Genomic DNA, 19,733 nt, shown 5'->3' with positions numbered 1-19,733 from the left:
TGCAAATGATTTAAACGATGTCTATGCACAAAAAACAACAATACTTGTGTGTCTCAATATGCCCGTTTGATGAGGTGTGCATGTTGCGCATACGTCGCGTGTGTTAGCATGCTTAAGTGAATAATACTGAAACAAATGGAACAAAGAGTGCAAGTGCTGAAAACCTCTTGTATCTCCATTACAGATGCGACCCCAAAGTGTCCTCCGGGTATTTTAAATGATCCCAGCTGTACCTTATCGGAGAACGTTGCAAAGGCATTTGGATCTTTGGTGAATTGTGCTATGCTGCTGCTGTTCTTTTGCAGTCTTGAGTTTACAAAGTGTTAATATTTCCCTCCATATATTTTTTTATATTACTGATGCTCAACTTTAGGCTATTTCTTTTTCCTATGGTTTGTGTCTTGAGCCACACGTGTGGGTCATATACAGCCCCTAAAAATATATATATGTATGTGTATGAAATAACATGCAGTCATCCTCAAGGCCCATATTTTAAGTTTTGTGAGGTGAAATTTTCGAGCTCAGCATTGCCTTGCTAAATTGTTCACCGCTTGCCGAGTGCATGTGTCGAGATTACATGAGTAAAAACATGCTCTGCTTGGCCACGTGCTTGCTCTGAGTCAAGTTCTTCACAGACTGCTCTGTCCATTCTGAATCAATGTCTTTTTTATTGAGGTCAGGCTCCTATTTTCTTCTTTCCCACAGTTTTTTTATGGAGCGTGTACACCAGGTGTGACATCTGCTTTGGTCTGATTTCACGGTCAGCACACTATTGTAGGTGGAGACCAGTGCGTACATAAAGATTCCACTGTTGACCCTACAGTGAGCACCTGATCATCTTTGCTGCTCCAGAACAACACACTAAGTCTTCATGCCAAATAATGTTTCTTTGTTTTTGTCCTGTGAGGATCCTATTTTTATTATTTTTTATTTTGCTTGTGTGCCATTTCTCCCTAACATTGAAGAGGGGCTGGAACCAGTGGAATTTTTTTTAAGTGCTGTGTGTCAAAGTGTTAAGAAAATATATTGAAGTTAAAAATTACCCTTTTATTTTCTATAGCATGTAATGTGTTAATATACCTAGTCAATAAAAAAAGACCAGATTGTCAGTTTGGGCTTTACACTACTCTCTCCATATGGTCTGAATTTGTTTAAATATTTGTTGCTGGAAATATCATATTGTGTGTTAAGTGATATTTGAGGTCAAGATCATCATTCTGCTGATGCCCGACCCAAAGGTCGAACCTTTGACCTTGCTGTGAGGCAGCAGTGTTACTTTCTTTAAATTACCAGACACAATTAGTATGTGCCATAATAGTTGGGCTACATGTGTGACAAAATAAATGCTAGAAATCTCAACAGATATCCTTACATTTGAGAATTGTCGTTTTTTTCTCAGAGGAATGATTGAGTATTTGCATGTATATAATATATGCTATGTATTTCAAAAACAAGATAGGATATTTTTTTAAATGGTAGCCATTTTCCTATTTATTTTACTGAACAATGTTTGAAATCTTAAAATTATACTGTTTTATAGGATTAAATTTGAATTCATTAGGGTATTCTCAGACTACCATATTTAGAGACTTGGCTAAAGGCGCTGATGAGCGCTGCCGCCTGGACTCCCGGATAGAGTGACGCCGCCATCTTTACTACCGGGGGGGTGGCGAAGGTAAATCCCGCCCTCCGACATGTCTGATTGGCGACAATATTCCAGCAATCTGAACCAATCGCATTCCTCATACTCTAATCACATGACCCCATCCACGATCCACGCGAAGGCGATGGTTGCTAGCCAATCAGAAGCAGAGGAGGGCGGGCGGATCGTGCCTCCGCCATCCTTAGGAAAAAACTAGCTACCCGTTAGGTCTTCCGTTGAGCGGAACAACAGCGCTGTTCCATCACTAGGGTTCGCCGAGCAGCTGACTATTCCCCCCCGCCCCCCCTTGCACCGGGGCGCCACGAACTGTCCCAATACTTCGCATCATGGGAGACTCCAGAGATGATTTGGTGTACCAAGCGAAACTCGCCGAACAAGCGGAGCGATATGACGGTAAGACACGGAACAAGTAACCCGCCAATGCAGGGTGCCTCGCGCCCCCCTTCAGACTCCCTGCGCAGGGGGCTTGGAGGCGCAGGTAGAGCGCTTCACATGGATTTGTTGGTTGAGACAAAATGGCGGATATTTCGTCAGCGGTATCAATGAGAACAAGGTTGTAAGAATCACTTGTTTTCGATAAAAATGAAACTCAATTTTCTGACTGAAAATCTTTCCACGTTTCGGGTCTTCGTTTTAAATTCGGCTGATGTTAAGCGGTGAATTAAACGGGTTCTCGGCCGGAGTTAGCTAGCTAACATTAGCTATCTAAATTGCTAGCTTGCTAGCTGGTTGGTCTCGCCTTTCTCAGCCCCCCCGAGAACCACGCCAAAAGCTCCAAACAACGCAGCAAACGTCCCGCACCCTTTCACACGCCGCCCGTGAGTTAAATCTAGAATGCTTTGTCCAACAAAGCGGTAGAAAAAGCTCAAGCTAAGCGGGCTATGCTGTTAGCTCGTGCTGACGCACGGCCCCGAAAGGGCTTTGTGGAAAGCGAAACTGGTGAAAGCTAACCGCAAACAAATTAGAGCGCGGCTGTCATTCATGTTTGAGTGTGAGTCTATTTTCTTTATATATATATTTGTTCATCATCAGGTGTGGTCGGACTCGGTAAATCTAGAAACCGAGACATTTAGATTTTCCTCGCGAATGTGACGATCACTCGGTTCTTTATTTAATTAGGATAGCGTTATTGTGTGTGTGACTGTGGTTGTGTATTGATTGATGCACGTACCACCAATGGTGTGCGCGGGTAGGCGGGACAGACAGTATCCCAGCCACGTGATTGGTTGCTGAGCAAGATTCTCATTCATCTATTACATTTTTTTTATCGGTCCTTTCTCCTGTTGTTCCGATGGGTGCCTTAAGCCGCGGGCCTCCACACGATGTTATTGTGTTCGCGTAATGATAATAAATGATTCTGACCCTCCTTGTTGTGCGGCTGATCGGATCATTAGCTTGGAGCACAAGCAGCTCACAGACCTTGCATTGACTTCTACTACTTTGAATTAGCTGCTAGCTGCTAACTGCTACTGGCTGATTCCACAGCTCCATTCTGTCTCTTACTGCCTTGCTGACTCCCTCTGTCGATCGGTCTCATTACTATCTCTGCTGGCATCCAGAGCAGAACAGAGCGACCCCCCCCCCCCTTCCCCCTGCTGATTCTGCCAAACCCATTCCCTTGGCTCTGGGTTGACTAGACAGCAGGTAGGGACAATGGGAATCGCTTTCCATCCCTTTCTTGTGGTGTTCAGTTTTGACAGATTATTCATCTATATATGTTTTAAATAGCAATAAAATATATTGACTAATGGTTGCTTTATATTTTTGGTGCTGGTCACTGTTTTGCAGGGAAATACTCGTATATTTCAAATTTTCTGACCCCCCCCCCCCCCTTCTAAAATACTTTAGTTTCACGTGACCAGTGGACAACCGTATGAACCGTGTAGTACCTGGTTCCCGTCGGGACAGTCGGCACTCGGCCCATCTGGTAAAGCGACTGATTGTAGCGGTGTCGGGGCCAAACAGTCTGAACCTATTCTAAAACGTCAATTTAGTAACGCGCTCTGGGCGCGGCTCAGAATAAATAGGCCAATGTCATAGAAATAAACTAATGTTGATTTAAAATGTAGGCAGGACATACACAAAGTTAGAAGTGGTTAATTACCCAGATGCCCCCCCCCCTCCCGACTCAACAATAGATGGCAGCTTGTTTCTGGAGGCCGTTTCTTGTCGTTTGATTGAAACGCTTTCATTACCGGTGAGGTGAAGCTCCAGGGAAGTGGCTTGTTGTGCTGATTAGTAGCTTTAACAAAGAAGACCTTCAAATAGCTTTCTTTGCCATTTTGTCCCAAAGGACAAAGTTTTATTCTATATTTATAAAAAGACCGAACTGCTCTGGATCACCCTGAAGGGGAAAATTCTAAAAGTGTAATCCAGACATTTGAAGCTACATGACAGATTATTCCTGATTGAAATGCATTCTTAATGTTTTTTTAATAATCAATGGAATGCTTGATTGTTAAACTATCGTGACGTGAAGGTCGAGCCATTGGTCATATATTTCTCTCTCTCTCTCTCTCTCTCTCTCTCTTTCTCTCTCTCAGAAATGGTGGAGTCCATGAAGAAGGTGGCGAGTATGGATGTGGAACTCACAGTGGAGGAGCGGAACCTGCTGTCGGTAGCGTACAAGAACGTGATCGGCGCCAGACGAGCCTCCTGGAGGATAATCAGCAGCCTCGAACAGAAAGAGGAGAGCAGAGGAGGAGAAGACAAACTGATGATGATCCGAGAGTACAGGAAATCGGTTAGGCACCGCCACGAACCCGAATAGCAACTTCGTTTCACTGACTGCAAGCGGCGTGGGATTGGATCTGAGCGGGCTTCCTGCTTAAATGTATCGGTCTCTGAGCAACGGCTGATTCGGAGCCAAGTCTGGCTGTAGCGGGACACAATCGGTGAATTTACACCGGCTGTCAGCGCTGTGTGACAAAAGCACATTCCTTCATGTGTCAGACGCGCTCCATGGCAGTAGCCCGTCCTCTCCCCATTTTACACGAGCTAACGCGGAATTATCGGTGAAGTAAAATCAAGCGGCTGTAGCTCGGCTGTAGTCTGTGAACAACGAGACTCCGCCCATGACCTTTCCAACCACTTTGATCCTCCCCACGCTAACTTGAGTTCATAAAACATCCTCAATAATGAGGTCCGAGACAGAATTTGAAAAATGTTTTCTTCAATGAAAATGTCGATCCTGTGGCTGTTAGACTTCCTGGACGCACACGCGCCGTTGTGAGCAGCGCCGTCTGTTTTGGTCCGCAGGTGGAGAAGGAGCTGGAAGAAATCTGCAGCGACATTCTGCGTTTACTGGAAAAGGACCTCATCCTCTGTACGGTCCAGCCAGAGTCGAAGGTGTTCTTCTACAAGATGTGGGTATCTGATGGTTCTGGTTCTGGTTCTGGTTCAGTGCTGAGGAGAAACATCACGTCTTGCTCCCGACGCCGACAGCCAGGATGTGACTCTGCTGTTCCTCTGTTCCTCTGCTCAGGAAGGGAGATTACAACAGGTACATGGCCGAGTTCACCACGGGCAATGACAGGAAGGAGGCAGCAGAGAACAGTTTGGTTGCGTACAAAGCTGCTAACGAATACGCCAAGACGGAACTCGCTCCGACGCACCCCATCCGTCTGGGATTAGCGCTGAACTTCTCCGTTTTCTATTACGAAATCCTCAACTCCCCGGACCATGCTTGCAGGTAGGCGTGGCCTTCTGTGTGGGGGGGGGGGGGGAGACAAACGACTTTACCGCCCAAGCCACAGCCATACCTCTTTGATTTAATTTAATGATTTAATGAACTCCTGCTGGAAGCCTGTAAAGGTCTGCAGAACGCCGGCTAGCAGCAGGCGGGCGCCGGTTTACGAGGACAGGGTTCTGCTAGGGAACGTTGGAGGCCGGCAGCCCGCTGCAGTGTACTATTAACACTCAAGTTAGTCATCGGGCTATTGGGTGATCAAAGGAATCGGGGAGTTGTCGCTGTGCTTTGCCACTTAGGCGGGTTTTCTTGTCTTCTGTTTTCTGACAGGTTGGCGAAGGAAGCGTTCGACAACGCCATCGCTGAACTGGAAACGCTGAACGAGGAGAGCTACAAGGACTCGACGCTCATCATGCAGTTGCTACGCGACAACCTGACACTATGGACCTCAGATGTGCAAGGAGACGGTAAGAGCGCTTCTCCTTCCCCTGGACGGTTGAGTCCGGATCGACTCGCCTGCTGGTGGCGCAGAGCTCGCTCGTCGTCGTACTCACTATTACGACTTCCTTGATTGCGTTTGTTTTACGTCGGAATAGGAATCAAACTGGTGGTTTGCGGGGATGATGTCGGAGAGGAGGAGCTACGTAACATTCTCGTCACACTGCGTTTTCCCAGGCTCACTTCTCGCGCGTCTCATCACCGATCATCTCTTCCTCATTCTTCTGTCGAGGCTGAAGGACAGGCCTCTTCTTCCTCGCCCTCCTTTATAGCGAGCCGACCTGCGTGCTTTCATGTTTGCTTGTTTTCTGCTCTAAGCGGTCAAACGACACAGATGCCGAGGTTTCGCACGCAGCTTTAATACCCCCCAGCTCCATCGGCCAATGACTGAGCGGTGATTACTGCCCCCCCCCCTCCAGTGGAGTATAGATGAGGTCGTCTTCCTCCTGTGAGGGGATCACACATTTGAGGTTTCATTTTTGAGCTCATCAGAGAGGTGTGACTGGAAACCTGAATCGGTCTTTCCCACCATTAAACCTCGGAGCGACTTCAGCCTGAGGTGCGGACTGAAGGTGGACTTGGGAACGCCGGGGCTTCTTCCCCGTGACCCGCGGCCTGCTGGGAAAACAGAATCTGGAGAACTGAACTCATTGAAGCGTGACGTCACAGAAAGCCAGGCTGCTGCGCCGTCTCCTGTGGCGTTCTCACATCCCAGCTAGCTGTGGCGCTAATGAGCGCCGTTACGCTTTCTGTTTTAATCACGATGGATCCTTGGGCCTTTCGTGTGTGTGTGTGTGCGCCTCTTAATTCTTCATTATGCGGGTGGCTGTGCCGTCTCTATGGTAACCTTTCTAAGCAACCAGTCGTACAGGACACGCCGACGCCGCGGAGGCTAACGGTCCTGACGGCCACATCCCGCTCCCCTTTTTGAAAGCGATGGTGATTTTTTTTTTTCTGTTTGTCATTTTCTCAGGTGAAGAACAGTGCAAAGAAGTACTGCAAGACACGGAGGAAGAGGCCCAGCGAGACTGAACGACAAAGCGAGCCCTTCTTCTCCATCTCATCCTCCTCTTCCTCTCCTCCTGGCACTAAGCTCCTGTCCCCGGCCACTTTTCAATTGGGTTTATACTGCAGCCTCCACTCTTTCTCTACCTTCTCCTCCATCTGTCTGTCTCCCCCTTTCTCCTCGTATGCACGTCACCCACCCCCCCCACCCCCCCTCGGACCCCGTTTGGGTCTTCAATTCCACTCCCCGGATGTTCTACCTTATTTCTTTTTTAGAGGTTGTTTTGCGAGCTCGGCGCCCTTCAAGGTTCACGTCCTCCCTGTTTTTTTGTTTTTTTTTTTACTTTGCTTTGCCATGTCATCTGTTGCCAAGTACGCCTGCCTGTATTTGTGACACACACATGCAAGAGTTTATTTAAAAGACTTTACTTTGCTGTTCAACATTTCCTGTTTGCGATAATAAACCGTTTATTCATATTTCGCAGCCTTTTGTTTTTTTGAGAAATTTCAGGTTGTAAACTTAGGATCCATCAACGGGAGGTTTTAAAAGGGATGCTTTCAAAAGCTTCTGGGAAGAACTAAGTGCCCTCTTCACTTTATTGGTACCCAAATCTCATCGTTCAGCACATTAATACGTTTTTTTTTTTTATTGAACAGCAGACTGTCCCCTCTGTCCTCGTCCACTCTGGACCCAAGTGTTGTGCTGTGAGGCTGAAACGCTTTCGCTAACAGTAGATAGTTTGGTAATGGCTTCGTAGCAGACAAACTGCAGATGTGTGTGGGTGGGATGGGAATGCGCAACACTCGAGACTGTAATGCGATTTTTCATTGGCACTATATTAAAATAGGTTTTAGAAATAGCCCTGCTGTATCTTTACTCCCCTGAATCTTCCCGTTTTCCTCGCCCCATCTCTCCTCTCCTCCTTCTGTTCAGTATGTGTAACGTAAATCTGATTTGTACTACTGGATGTTCTTACCGGAGCCACGAGTACATCTGTATTCTGACTGAAAACACAGCATGTAATTAACATTAAACTGAAAAATGACGACCATTTGTTGGCGGTGTGGTTTGTAATCTGGATCTGGAGCTTCTCTTATCACCGTGTTGTCCCCGGTCACGTAGTCCAAGAGTGACCTTTGTGTTTATCAGTCATTTGCCTTATTGCCTACAAACTCAGTCTCTGCCCGCATTGTACATTATGCACCTTTAAATGTCCCTTCAACTTATTGAAGGCACCATCTCGTGGCCGAATGATGCAAGCACAGTAATATTTACCATTCGTTGACAAGTGATTCAGTTGCACCTCTTTCCTGTCTCAGAACGGTTCTAGTTGTAAAAGATTGTTGACTTGGGTTAATTTAATTCAGCATTCAACCACGCCGCCGGCTCAGGGCGTAGTACAGCGATGCTTTGATGTTTACCGCGTTGAATTCAGTGTGTCGCATGCGACCATCGCTGGAAACACTCACAGGGGTGTCCAACTCAGTTCTACAAGAGGCTGAACTTCAAGACTCAGACTACGTTCTGGGCCAAACAGGTCTTACATTTATTGAACTGTAAAGTACCTGCTAATGTTCGACTTCAAAAAACAGTCACAACAAAATGAAAACTGAACGGTTCCCTAGGACGTCAAGGGAATGATCAAATCCAGCCCCTGCCAGGCTTGTCGTTACTCCTCGTGGATGGGGTGTTGCTGAGATACCGCTCCGGTGTGGCAAATATGAAAATATAAACTGGAAGGAGTCGGGCCGGAGTCATGTCTTCACTGCCGTGTCTCTGGATTTGTAGATCACTCCTCTGCTTTTCAGCTCTCTCACCACACCTTCAGAGGAGGAGGAAAAGCAACGCTAGTGTTTAGAAAATATTTACTTCCTGTGTGCATGACTTTTTACTACTTTTTGAGAATGCACGGTGAGAGTTCGTGTACCTGGAGGTAGTCTGCCTGTCACCGACACAGCATATACACCTGGCTTGAAGTTACCTGGAGGATTAGGAAATATATATATATATATATAAAGTATTACACAAAGAACAGGGTCATTTTCTTAAAGCCCGCTTAGTTTCAGAATTTGTTCTTAATGAACTTACCGGGTTGAATAAAGCAACTCGGCACACGTCCTCACCTGTTCTCTGCCATTTTGCTACCCAACTGTCTTCTGGACTCATCATGGCTATCACACTGGGAAGACACACGTTATTGGTAAACGGCCAGTAACGACTCTAACCCATCTCAACGTGTTGATTGATTGTATCAATACCAAATCAATGTTTACCCATCAAACGAGGAACTCGTGCATTCGTAAACCATCTCCCGGTTTCCTTTCATCTGAAGGTACGACTCGCAGTTGTCGCAGCCATCGTACTCAAACTGGTCAATGGTCTGGAGGAGGAGAAGCACCGTTAAGCAGAGCCTTCTGACGCTACGCAGCCTACTTGGGATGCTAACAGACAGAATTTATCAATATTAATATTAATAAGCAGCCAGGGTCAAACGAGTAATCGTTATGTAAAGCCGCGCTTTAGCCGTTTGCTGTAAATTAAAGAGCGGTTTGGCGTTACAGGTTAGCACGAACGTTAGCTTGAGCGGTTTAGCGTTACAGGTTAGCACGAACGTTAGCTTGAGCGGTTTAGCGTTACAGGTTAGCACGAACGTTAGCTTGAGCGGTTTAGCGTTGCAGGTTAGCGTTGCAGGTTAGCACAAACGTTAGCTTGAGCGGTTTAGCGTTACAGGTTAGCACAAACGTTAGCTTGAGCGGTTTAGCGTTACAGGTTAGCACAAACGTTAGCTTGAGCGCTTCGTCCTCGCATTTAAACGGTTTACCTTCACTAAAGAGCAAAGAAGACACGCTCGCAGGTGCCGGAGGTCTTTGGGGACCGTCTCCAGAGCCATTGCGTTCAGTTCCTCCAGAAACTACTCCAAAAGATATAGTAGCGATCAAATGTATGTTTTTAATCTGTCCCCGGCGCACAGTAAAGACGTCACAACCGGTGAGCGCTGCAGGACGACAGTGGCGTCTCTTTCTTGCGCCTGTATAAAAGTCGTTTTATCGCTCAAATATATATATATTAAAAAATATTTTTTTTTTATTGAACAACTATATCATGATTAAAAATGTGTTGTATTTTCACGAATTTCGCATTTGCACACTTTGCCCAGACACAGCCGACGAATAAAAAATAACAATATTTTTTATTTATTTGAATATCCATGAGATCAGACCGATGAAGCTTTATCATTACACCAAAATACAAGTTATTCAAATACAAAAACGGAATAACTGTATTCCTATAACTTTAATTCTGTTAAATTTGTGAAGATGAAGCTTCATTGTCACAATTATACATAGTGCAGTCACATATAGTACAATGTCGTGGTATTTATTATCTGCATTTGACCCATTATTATTAAAACTATTAAAAATCCGTTTGTCTGGCCATTGCCATTAATTCTAATATTAAATTTCTTTCATTTTCTGCCAGTGATTAAGCAATAGCTGCAAATGTATATATATAATCAACTGCTTGCATTAAAAAGCATTTTTATTAAAGTGTCATGGTTTTAAATTGGATTGAATGATTTATACGAATTGTTATTTCAAACAATTCAGCTGATATTCAGCTTCCCTCCCTTTAAATCAGCACATTCTTATCTTTGTTTATTTGAAATAATAATAGTAATTAGAACAAACTGTTGTAAACTTAAAATGTAAACATATAAAGTAATGGTCATTACCTTAAACATATATCCGATAATGCCGTTATGATTTGTGTCGGTTTCGTCTGATCTGTTCCCACCCAGTGCAGAATGCGCTTTGCTTGTTGTGTGGGGTGTTGAACACTAGAGGGCGCCTGTCGCTTCTTTTAAACCTGTGACGCTGCTTGTACGGTTGCCCCGCCCTCCGTTTCTGATGTGGCCTTCAGGTGCTGCTCGGAAGCTCCAACGACTTGGCTCCGAAGCTGACGCCACCATCGAAGCATGAGCAAAGCTTCTGCACTTTCCTACGGTCATGAAGGCAGCAGGACAGATCAGGCAGAGACAGTCAATGAGATCCCGAGGGAGCGAGACGCGGCCCGGGGTCTGGACTGGGACGGCGTTCTAACTGTACGAGGCGTCGCTCCGCTTTATCGGCTGTAAATGGAACCCAGGAGGAGTTTGGATCGCTTTTATTTGCTACTTTCCGTCGGGTTCACTCTCTGTCGTTGAACCCTCGGTGTTCTCCAGGAGGATTGTCTCACATCAACACAGCGGAGGCACCGAAAGCTTGGGAATGCCTGGTTTTAATATTACTTTTTATTTTATTCTATTGTTGTTTGTTTGTTTTTTTAAGCGAGTTTCTTTAAATAAATCTGTGTGGATGTGTTGAGTACAAAAAACTCGCTTCTGGGTTCGGAACCTGTATGATTACTACCGAGTAACGAGTAACGCTTGTAGTTAATAATTAGATCAAATTGTTCCGGATCGAACAACTTCTTCGAGGATTATTTTTCGCAACTCTGTGGTTGTAAAGATATTACTCAACCGGGCTGGCGCTGCCTTATCTGGATGCCTTTTAACTTTCCAGCGGCGACCTGTAGCCCAGCCTTTGAAGTTCAAGTCCCCCGTGTCCGTGGATTCAGCCAGAGAATGTGACGCCCCCCCCCCCCCCCCCCCAGCTCCGTGTTTGGTCCCAGAATGTGATGGTAACCCCGCAGTGACTGGTTCTGGATGCGGATAAACTCTGTTTTGCCCGGACCTGCCCTTGCGGGAGAGGATCCCGCACATCCACGCAAAGCACGTTACAAACGAAGACACGTGTTTATTTCTGTTGGACATTTACGCGCACAATGCCTTCCACGTTAATCCACTGGATACCCGTTAGCTGAGTCTTATTTTAACTCGGGGGGGGTGGGATGGTGGGTTGGGGAGGGGGGGCACAGCTTTGTGTCACGACGCGCTTTTGCTCCATGTGGGCACTGAGCGCGCGTCTGTAGCGCGTTAGAATCGTCACTCTGGAGCTGGATGGAAGTTTTGGGACGTTCACGCGCGCGTGGTCCTCCAGGTTTAAAAGTTCGGATCGTGCGTGTTTTGCGGTATAGACGCTGCGGCTGAAAGAAGACGCGGGGACGCGCGCGTTCATAGAGTCGCGCCCGCCTCTCAGCCGGTGCTTTGCCCGCTTTGAAGTCCACCATGTGCGGCCGGGCAGCGCCGCCGCAGCCGAGGCCATGAGCGTCCCGCAGCGCCGCTCGGCCGGGCTCTGGCCGTGGCTGCTCATGGCGGCCCTGCAGGTGGTGCTGGGTCAGCCGGGCGCGGAGTCCGAGCGGCCGGCCCTCCGTGCGCTCATCAAGGTGGCGCTGCTGAATCACGACCCGGCGGGGAAGCCCATCACCCTGGAGGGAGTGTTCGTGGGAGGAAGTGCCGGCTACGCGGAGGGGAAACTAATGCAGGTAATGTGGTTTGTGTGTTTTGTTTGTTTTTACCTCTTTTTACGTCATCGTTTAACCCCACAAATTAACTAATAACAAGAATTGTCTTTGGATTTGCGACGGACGAGGTTCAAGAATCCTCCCTCCTCTTGAGGAGAAAGTTAGAAGCCGCTCCAAAGCAATTGGATCAATGCCTTGCTCAAAGGCACCCGAGGAGAAGGGTCTCGACCCCCGTGTGCTTTTACAGTAAGCCCGTTTCCACAGAGATCCGCTCTGTTGAAGATGTTCCAACGTTTTTTTTAATCTGTAAAATGAGTTTAGGTGAGATTTTACAAAATCTAAACGTCCTCAAGGGGAAAAAAATATTGATGACGTTAAACCAGCGTCCCGCTGGATCCAGGATCCGGGACGAATCGGTTCTGTTGCTCTCGGCCCGTCTCAACGTTAACGCTTCATCATCAGAAGGAGTCTCCGTTAAAGTTAGTTTCAGGAACGCACGCGTCAGCCCGTCCGTTGGCTCCGCGTGTTTGTCTAACCGTAAAACAGTTTACGCAGCGCCCCCTGTCTGATCAGCCCATTGATGTTAGCGCCTGCGCTTGTTGCTAAACACCATCAAAACGCCGTAATGAGCACCGTGTTTTCACGAGCCACTCACAAGGCCTCGGCAGCCGGCGTGCGATGACGGAGCATCTAAACACCTTCGACAATAGTGATGACTTGGCCTCGAGGTGTCGTTGATGGAGGTTGGTCTTTAGGCTATTTATACCTCAACCCGAAAAACGCTCTGCACCGAGGTCGGGAATCTTTCTCTCAACCGTGCAAGACGGTGTTTTTTGGGGATATAAACGGATTGCATTGGTTTAAATAAAAGGCAAAACAATAACAACAACTAAGTCACTTTGAAATAAGAGAGGTCATTAAAGGTCAATGTGCTCCTTTTTTCAGGATGCATGTTTAGGATTCAGGGGTGGATTAGTTGAGGCCGTGTTGATTTATTTACAGTCCCCAAAGGAACGGGACGATGGACATGAGGTACTGCAGGATCTTGTCTCTTCTCACGCACCAGGCGTGGGACATTTTTGTCAATGGCAAGCCAGACGCTGCTTTTGGGCGACTAATCGATAAATGATTTGCATGGATAGTTCATGCAGAAAGCCCAGTATGAAACCGACTTGGCTCGACTGTCTGAACTGGTTGACGCGAACATATTGTTGTTTTTTATTGAACCATTATGACAGTGTGGATTAGACAAAAACTTCCAGGCTTCTGATATTTCACATTTTCTGTATTTTACTTCCCCCCAAAAAAAAGAAGATTGCACTGTAGTAAAAAAAAAAAAAGTTAATAGAAAAGTACAAATAAAGCTCATATACGACTTGCTTAGCTGTGAGCTGGAGAGCTAACGTTATGCTAGCAAGAGTCAAAGTCGGTGACGCCACATGTCGCCACCCTGTGGTGAGGACGAGGCACTGCTGACAGTCAGACTTTATTTGCTTGTAATTTATTGCCGCCTCAGTAAATCAGATTGTTTGTTTGTCTGGAGAATTAGAATTAGAAAAGGTACGAAAGCAAGTACTAGCGCCACGTTCAAATGGGCGCCGCCAGAACGATGACCGTGTAATCCAGACAAGCTTTTATTTTAAATTCTCTTTGCTGCTAGTAGTCTGTACAGCTGAATGTGTATTTTTTTTCCTCTCCTGTTTTCAGGTGTCATAGTGTAGTTCCGTTAAAGACACAATTTATGGTTTCTCTGGTGCACGGAGGTGGTGTTGTGCTGCGGGATGCTCTTTGTTGAAGCTGTAGGCCTGTTCCAACAGGTCTTCACTACCTCTGCAGGCTGGTATACGTCCTGCTTTATATTGCTGTCTTCTAGCAGATGGGGGGGGCAAAGAGCGGAAAGAAGGTTTGCGTTCCACAGATGCCCCTCTCCCTTTGAAGATTTTGATCTTTCCTGCGTTACAAATGTCCGGATGTACGGAATTAGCACGACTGTAACGGCACAAAGTACTTGAATTTCGCATCTGTAGCATTCCCAGATTTTTCTCAGTGAAGAATTGTAACCGCTTTTCGTGTGATTTGGCCGTGGGAGGCAGGCTGATGGAAGTTAACATGTGGTCACTCTGGGTTTAGAGTTGCCCTTCTCGCTTATTGGATTTGTCTCATTGTGGAAACTGATATCTAGGAATTCAGATTCAGAATGCTTTATTAATCCCAAAGGGAAATTAATTCCTGTCCAAATGCAGCATTTGGAAATGGAAGTCAAACAAGTGTTTAATAATAAAAAAAAAAAAAAAACTCTATCCGTTATGCAATGTGGAAAAAGATAATGTTCCACTGTGCTATTGAAGCATTACTGATAGAGGAACCGAGCCTGCCTGGGTCTACTAACATGTGTTGCATGCTGGTAAATGCATGCAAAGAACAAACTCAGGAGAGTAATTTGTATCCCTCAGTCCATTCAAGTCATAAGACTCGGCTCTGCCTCTGACCCACTGTGATCTCCCTGGAAGTCTGCCCTGCCTCTGAATGAGCACGTTGCCTGGAACACTGGCTGGGATTAAATACTAGGAATTTTGACTGTCACATTTCTAAAGAAAAAAGAAGCAATATAATGCAACTAGAGCAGAAGTGCGAGGCCTCTGGGCTCGCTTGGAGCTTGAGCGGTGTCACCTGGACTCTGCAGGAGGAAGGAATCAGAAGCCTTTCTTCTTCTTCACACTGTATTTTCAGTCTTTGTACTGAGAGTCGTCGCGCTGACCTTTGAGAGCTCCTGTAAATGCAGCCGCTCTAATTAAGGCAGAGGGGGGCAGGGGGGGGGGGCACTGAGGGAGAACATCAAAGTGTGTCCAGCTCAGAACGTGAGCTGGGACGATTAAAAACTGCGACTGTTTACATTGCATTTCCCATATGGGCCCTTTCCCTCGCCCTCCTTCTTGATTTCCTGCCCATACTTCCTATCTCGCTGGATGAGATAGCAGCAGAGCGGATGCTCCTCGGGCCTGCTGCGAATAGGAATGCATGCATTATGTGATATATGCAAAACCAAAGGGGTTTGCATGAGTCACAAAAGTAGACAGGAATGCCTTGATGGAGAAGGACACGTTCAGGGATCTGGAGATTGGGGCTGTAAAGGCTCGCTTACACAGGCCTGCTGTCTTCCGTATTTCCATATGGTCATCTGTTCGGATGCTTGTCATTTCTTTTCTACGGTCTACTTCCTCTCCTGATCTGAGACTGCCGTTCCAAATGACCTCGGGCCCTTTGCCTTGAACAGACCCCCACGTGTGACGAGCTGTCGACTAATGGCTTCTCCTGAACGGGGGATCTGACAGAGCTGCGGCCTGCGGCACAGGAAGCAGGGACCAGCGCTGTCCTGTCCACCCTCTTTCATAAGAGATGGCTGCTGAGATGCTTCTCGGGGCACTGCGAAGAAGGGAGAGGCAGGAAGGGGAAACGTGGCAAATCTCTTAATCCTGCCGGCCCCCTTCTTTTTAAGTCATTAGATCGGGTCTGGAATTGTTGAATGTTACGCAACGTCTTTTCTAGTTTTCATGGAAATCAGAAGAGACTGTTATTTCGACATTTTCAACAAACTGTTTGTATCTGAGGACAAATCACACATCAAATTGAAGAATACTGGGGAGTTGGGGAAACTTGATCGCAACGAAAGCAGAAGTGTGACCCCCCCCCCCCCCCCCCCCCCCCCCGCCACCGAGGATGACCGGGGCCGTGACGCAGTCAGAAACTGGGCAGAATGCGGCTGGAGAAGTTTCCTAAATACTTGTTTGGGTACTTCTTGCTGTAAATATGTTGAAAATCCTCAAGCTAGCTGAACACACTTTGCAAGGCGGCTGGTCCTTCTGCGTTCCCACCTAATGTGTGTGTTTGTGTAAACCCTTGAAATGGCACACACAGTTAAATGACATGTTAATGAAGCGGGCTTTGTCCCCCCACTCTTGCTTTTGAGAGCCTTTATTGCCCGTCCCTCAGAGAAACCACCCAGGCGCCGAAGGAGCAGCAAATACACGGAGCGCTTTCAAGTTGTGCCATTGTGTACCCGTGCAGCCATGACAATGGAGAGTTGTGAGTCACCGCCGACTATAAAAGAGCAAACGCACGCACTCGCGCTCGCGCACACGCACGGACAAACATTCATTTCCCTTTGATGCCGCCGCCGTATCTGGCGTACGGCAGGGCCAGACGGGGCAAGGATACTTTTAGGGTCAGCGGTATTCAGTTATGTAAAACAGGTGAGAATGCTTTGGCGGTCCGGCGGGTTTCCTGTGCGACCTCTCTGGCGGTGAGGGTCAAGCGAAACACCTGTCCCTCAACCATCCGGTGGAAACTGATCCGCTCGGAGTACAGAGGAAAGTCTCATGACCCACAGCAGGCGTGGAGGCCGAGCGTCCCTTTCCTGTGGGTCAGACCAGGGCCGCGTGAGAGATTACAGTTACACCGCATGGCCTAGAATTCACATGTGGGCCCCTGTGTCTCATGATCGCAGGCGTAGGTTCATTATCTGATCGACAGGCTCACCATTGATCCTGTTTATTAAGGAAATGACGCACTAAATTGTGCCTCGACGCCGTGCACTTCAAGCGATCCTACGAAAAGCAGTTCAAATCACCAGATTTTCAGAATTATAATTATAATACAAAATACCGAGATATCACTGTAGCTAGCAATTAGATAGTTCACCCTGTCTTCGCTTCCAGGCTTCTGAGACAAAAGCCCTTTTTACAGGAGACCCACTCCCTGAAGACCCCCGTGTTGCCGCTGTTTATTCACGCTGAACAAAACCATCAGAAGCCTAACGCCGCCCCAGGTGTCATTTCAGATTGCGTACTGGCGTCCTGCAAACGAAATCGCCCGCGACGTACGACACGGCGGCGACCTTTGTGACATTTCTCACGTCAAGCAGCGCATTTGTAGGAAAACAAAGCGATGAAATGACGAAGTCGGCGGTTTTGCTGTTCCCTGTTTCATGGGGCTTGATGTCGTCCTCAGCTTCCGGGGGGGGGGGGGGGGGGGGCTGCAAGCCGTTAGCGGCTACATGCTAACGTCTCAGTGGCAGGTCGTCCACATGAAGCGTGCGTTTCGTAGGCTGGCTACGTTGCATTGCGTGCGGTTCACACGGCCCTTAGACTTTCTTTGCTTATTTGTGGTGCCCAGAAGTTTTTTCGAATACGTTCTTTTACCTTTACCTCGAGCCACCGCGGTTCTTGCTGCGTGTAATATCCCCACGTACAGGACCAAGAAGTCTAGTGCTCCCTGGATTCGGGACCGTATTTATGCCAGCTGGGGTAAAATTCTCATGTCCTCACTCAGAAACACTTCTGCCTCCCCTGAGCAGCCTTTTCTCTTCCTATTAACATCAACTCTTTGGATTTCTCTGCTTCACTGCTACTTTCCTTCACCTCCTATTTTCGGAGCAGTCCTCCCTTGGACGTTGACAGCCCTTTAAAGCGGCGTCAAATAATTCATTGCATGTGCTTCAGTTTCAAGGACAAGTTAGTGCTTAGTTTTCTGAGAGGATGGAGGAAAGGAGTCATCAGCGTGCCACAGAAGAATGCTCCGTGACAAACTCCTTCCCTCTCCTTCCCTCCCCGGGGCTCCCCGTGGCTCCCCGAGGCTCCCCGGGACACTTCTCTGCACGTCTCCGTTGTTTACAGCTTTAGTAAATAAAGCGACATTCATTCAAAGCTGTTCGGTTGCCGCGCGATGAGATGAAAACTATTTGTTTGGGCCTGCAGAGATGGGATGTTGTTAGAAAGTGGGACGTGCTGCCAGCAGAGAGACGTCTTGTGAGAGGAAGCACATTTTCTACTTTTCTGCTTGAACGCTTGGCTCAGCGATCCGCACGAAGAGGAGCTTTTCACCTGTGCGACGGTCGGATTCTTTATGTATGTGTGCACAAGCATGAGCGAGTCTTTAGAGCGTGTGTGTGTGTGTGTGTGTGTATTTACGTGCACGTGGGGGCGGAGCTCCCGTACCGAGATCATTTACCAAACTCTATTAAGCGGGATCAAAGTGACTTAGATCTTTCACTGGTGTATGACTACAAAAGACGCATTGTAACCCAGATCCAGGGAGATAACAAAACGCTTTATGTCTTCAGAAATCACGTGGTCAATTCCAAACACTAACCAGCATTATTTTTTTTCTTTTTCATTTTGCCTTCCTAGAAAACGTTCATAGAGATCTTTGATAATGATCTAAAGAATGTCATTTACTGTAAAAGAAAAGTTGCACATGAATGTAATATTTACTGAACTCAGTCAGAGGCATTTTATTCATTCATGAATCCAGTTTAGTCTCATATAATCAAGCAGAATCTGATTTCTGGTTTTATTTTGAAAATGTAGTTTCCACGTTGTGTTTTGTTAGTCACCTTTTGACGTTCTGGTTTTCGCTCTGTTGTGATTGCATTGTTTAAAATAAAATCTCAGCAGGGTGAGAAAGTTCTTTGTGCCATTAAATACGCGGCATTTTCCTTCTGGGCTACCGTACCATCCTACCTTGTTGACTCTCTTGCTAATTGTTGAGTTTGCTTCAAATGGCAAATTTTCTAAACCATTGAGATGAAACAGTAGATCGATTGTCATCTTCAGGCAATTTTGGATTTGAAATGATGTTGCTTTTAAGCTCCTGCTGTGGATGATCTCTCAGCTGTACTAAATGAAAAATGCATACTTTTCAGACCAAAGGTTAGCATGTCGGTCAGTCACGTGTGTTTCACTGATGATGCTTTCATCTCCGCTCACCTGCAGAGCACTTTTCCTCTTCCCCGACCGCTTCAGAGAGTTTCTTTTGGTTTTTTTTGCTGAAATGCACACTCAGACTTGCAGAGACAGCTGAGGTCAGTGTCACATGGTGATGGGTACCACACGTGTGTATATGCATGAGTTTAAACCACAGACAAATGTTGCATTTCAGCACCACTTTTAGGATGCCGCTGTGCTTCCATCACTTTTGCAGCACAGTGGACAAGATGGAAGTCCAGCAAGTCACGACCCGGTTGATAGGTACTAATTATATATACTCAGTCTGGTCTCAGGTCAGTCTCTGCTCGGGTACAAATGTAACTTTGGTTGTTTCTAGCCTGTCTATTATGCTGTCCACGGCGGTGATGTTGTATTCTCTTCATAGCAACAGTTTGAACGCCGCTCTAGACTTCGCTCATTTTATTCTTTGACTCTCCCTCGAAGTGCGTGCCGACTTTGTAGCCGCCGAACGTTTTTCATTCTTACCTCAGGCGGAACGATGATCCGGGACTTCCATGCAATGACCTTCAAAAACAGCCAAGCCCAAAGTCGCCTGTGCCTGGTGGGCTGTCCCGGCCGACCGTAGGAGAGGACTGCCTACGGAGGAGACTTGCTCCGATTGGCCGTGACCTCCTGACTGGTTTCTCCTAATTAGAAGCAATCCCTTGCAGTGCCCCCCTCTCTTGTCCAAAGTAAATACCTTGGCACCCA

General features: G+C 46.9%; 3 protein-coding genes across 4 annotated transcripts in view; 2 read left to right on the top strand and 1 right to left on the bottom strand.

Moving 5' to 3' along the window:
• The first annotated feature begins 1,942 nt into the window (after positions 1-1,942).
• On the top strand, positions 1,943-7,906 carry LOC137900859 (14-3-3 protein epsilon-like). Its single transcript, XM_068745003.1, has 6 exons — positions 1,943-2,056; positions 4,207-4,406; positions 4,922-5,028; positions 5,148-5,354; positions 5,682-5,818; positions 6,823-7,906. The coding sequence occupies exons 1-6, from the start codon at positions 1,990-1,992 to the stop codon at positions 6,879-6,881; spliced, it is 777 nt and encodes a 258-aa protein (XP_068601104.1). The 5' UTR covers positions 1,943-1,989; the 3' UTR covers positions 6,882-7,906.
• Positions 7,907-8,377: 471 nt separating this feature from the next.
• supt4h1 (SPT4 homolog, DSIF elongation factor subunit) lies at positions 8,378-9,831 on the bottom strand. Of its 2 annotated transcripts, none has more exons than XM_068745004.1 (5): positions 9,677-9,831; positions 9,129-9,235; positions 8,979-9,034; positions 8,783-8,836; positions 8,378-8,677 (listed from the first exon to the last, which is right to left on the bottom strand). In XM_068745004.1, the coding sequence occupies exons 1-5, from the start codon at positions 9,743-9,745 to the stop codon at positions 8,610-8,612; spliced, it is 354 nt and encodes a 117-aa protein (XP_068601105.1). In that variant the 5' UTR covers positions 9,746-9,831; the 3' UTR covers positions 8,378-8,609. The 2 variants fall into 2 exon arrangements, with proteins under 2 accessions (XP_068601105.1, XP_068601106.1); XM_068745005.1 differs by having other exon boundaries at positions 8,617-8,677; positions 8,944-9,034.
• A 2,226-nt stretch (positions 9,832-12,057) lies between these two features.
• The window catches only part of LOC137900739 (E3 ubiquitin-protein ligase RNF43), a 54,262-nt gene continuing 46,586 nt past the window's right edge, over positions 12,058-19,733 (top strand). Inside the window, exon 1 of the mRNA XM_068744871.1 lies at positions 12,058-12,279. Coding sequence (XP_068600972.1) covers positions 12,058-12,279 — 222 coding nt within the window. The remainder of the gene's footprint in view (positions 12,280-19,733) is intronic.

Source organism: Brachionichthys hirsutus, chromosome 10 (assembly GCF_040956055.1).
Source record: "Brachionichthys hirsutus isolate HB-005 chromosome 10, CSIRO-AGI_Bhir_v1, whole genome shotgun sequence".
Lineage (NCBI taxonomy): Eukaryota > Metazoa > Chordata > Actinopteri > Lophiiformes > Brachionichthyidae > Brachionichthys > Brachionichthys hirsutus.
Note: the sequence above shows the minus strand (reverse complement) of the source record. Positions and strands in the feature narration are given on the sequence as shown.

Coding starts and splice junctions, on each gene's coding strand:
- supt4h1 (XM_068745004.1), bottom strand. CDS start 9,745: ATGGCTCTGGAGACGGTCCCCAAAGACCTCCGGCACCTGCGAGCGTGT. Junction 9,236..9,676: donor TTCTTTGCTCTTTAGTGAAG/GTAAACCGTTTA, acceptor CTCCTCCTCCAG/ACCATTGACCAGTTTGAGTA. Junction 8,678..8,782: donor GACAGGCAGACTACCTCCAG/GTACACGAACTC, acceptor CCTCCTCTGAAG/GTGTGGTGAGAGAGCTGAAA.
- LOC137900859 (XM_068745003.1), top strand. CDS start 1,990: ATGGGAGACTCCAGAGATGATTTGGTGTACCAAGCGAAACTCGCCGAA. Junction 4,407..4,921: donor TCCGAGAGTACAGGAAATCG/GTTAGGCACCGC, acceptor TTTGGTCCGCAG/GTGGAGAAGGAGCTGGAAGA. Junction 5,355..5,681: donor TCCCCGGACCATGCTTGCAG/GTAGGCGTGGCC, acceptor GTTTTCTGACAG/GTTGGCGAAGGAAGCGTTCG.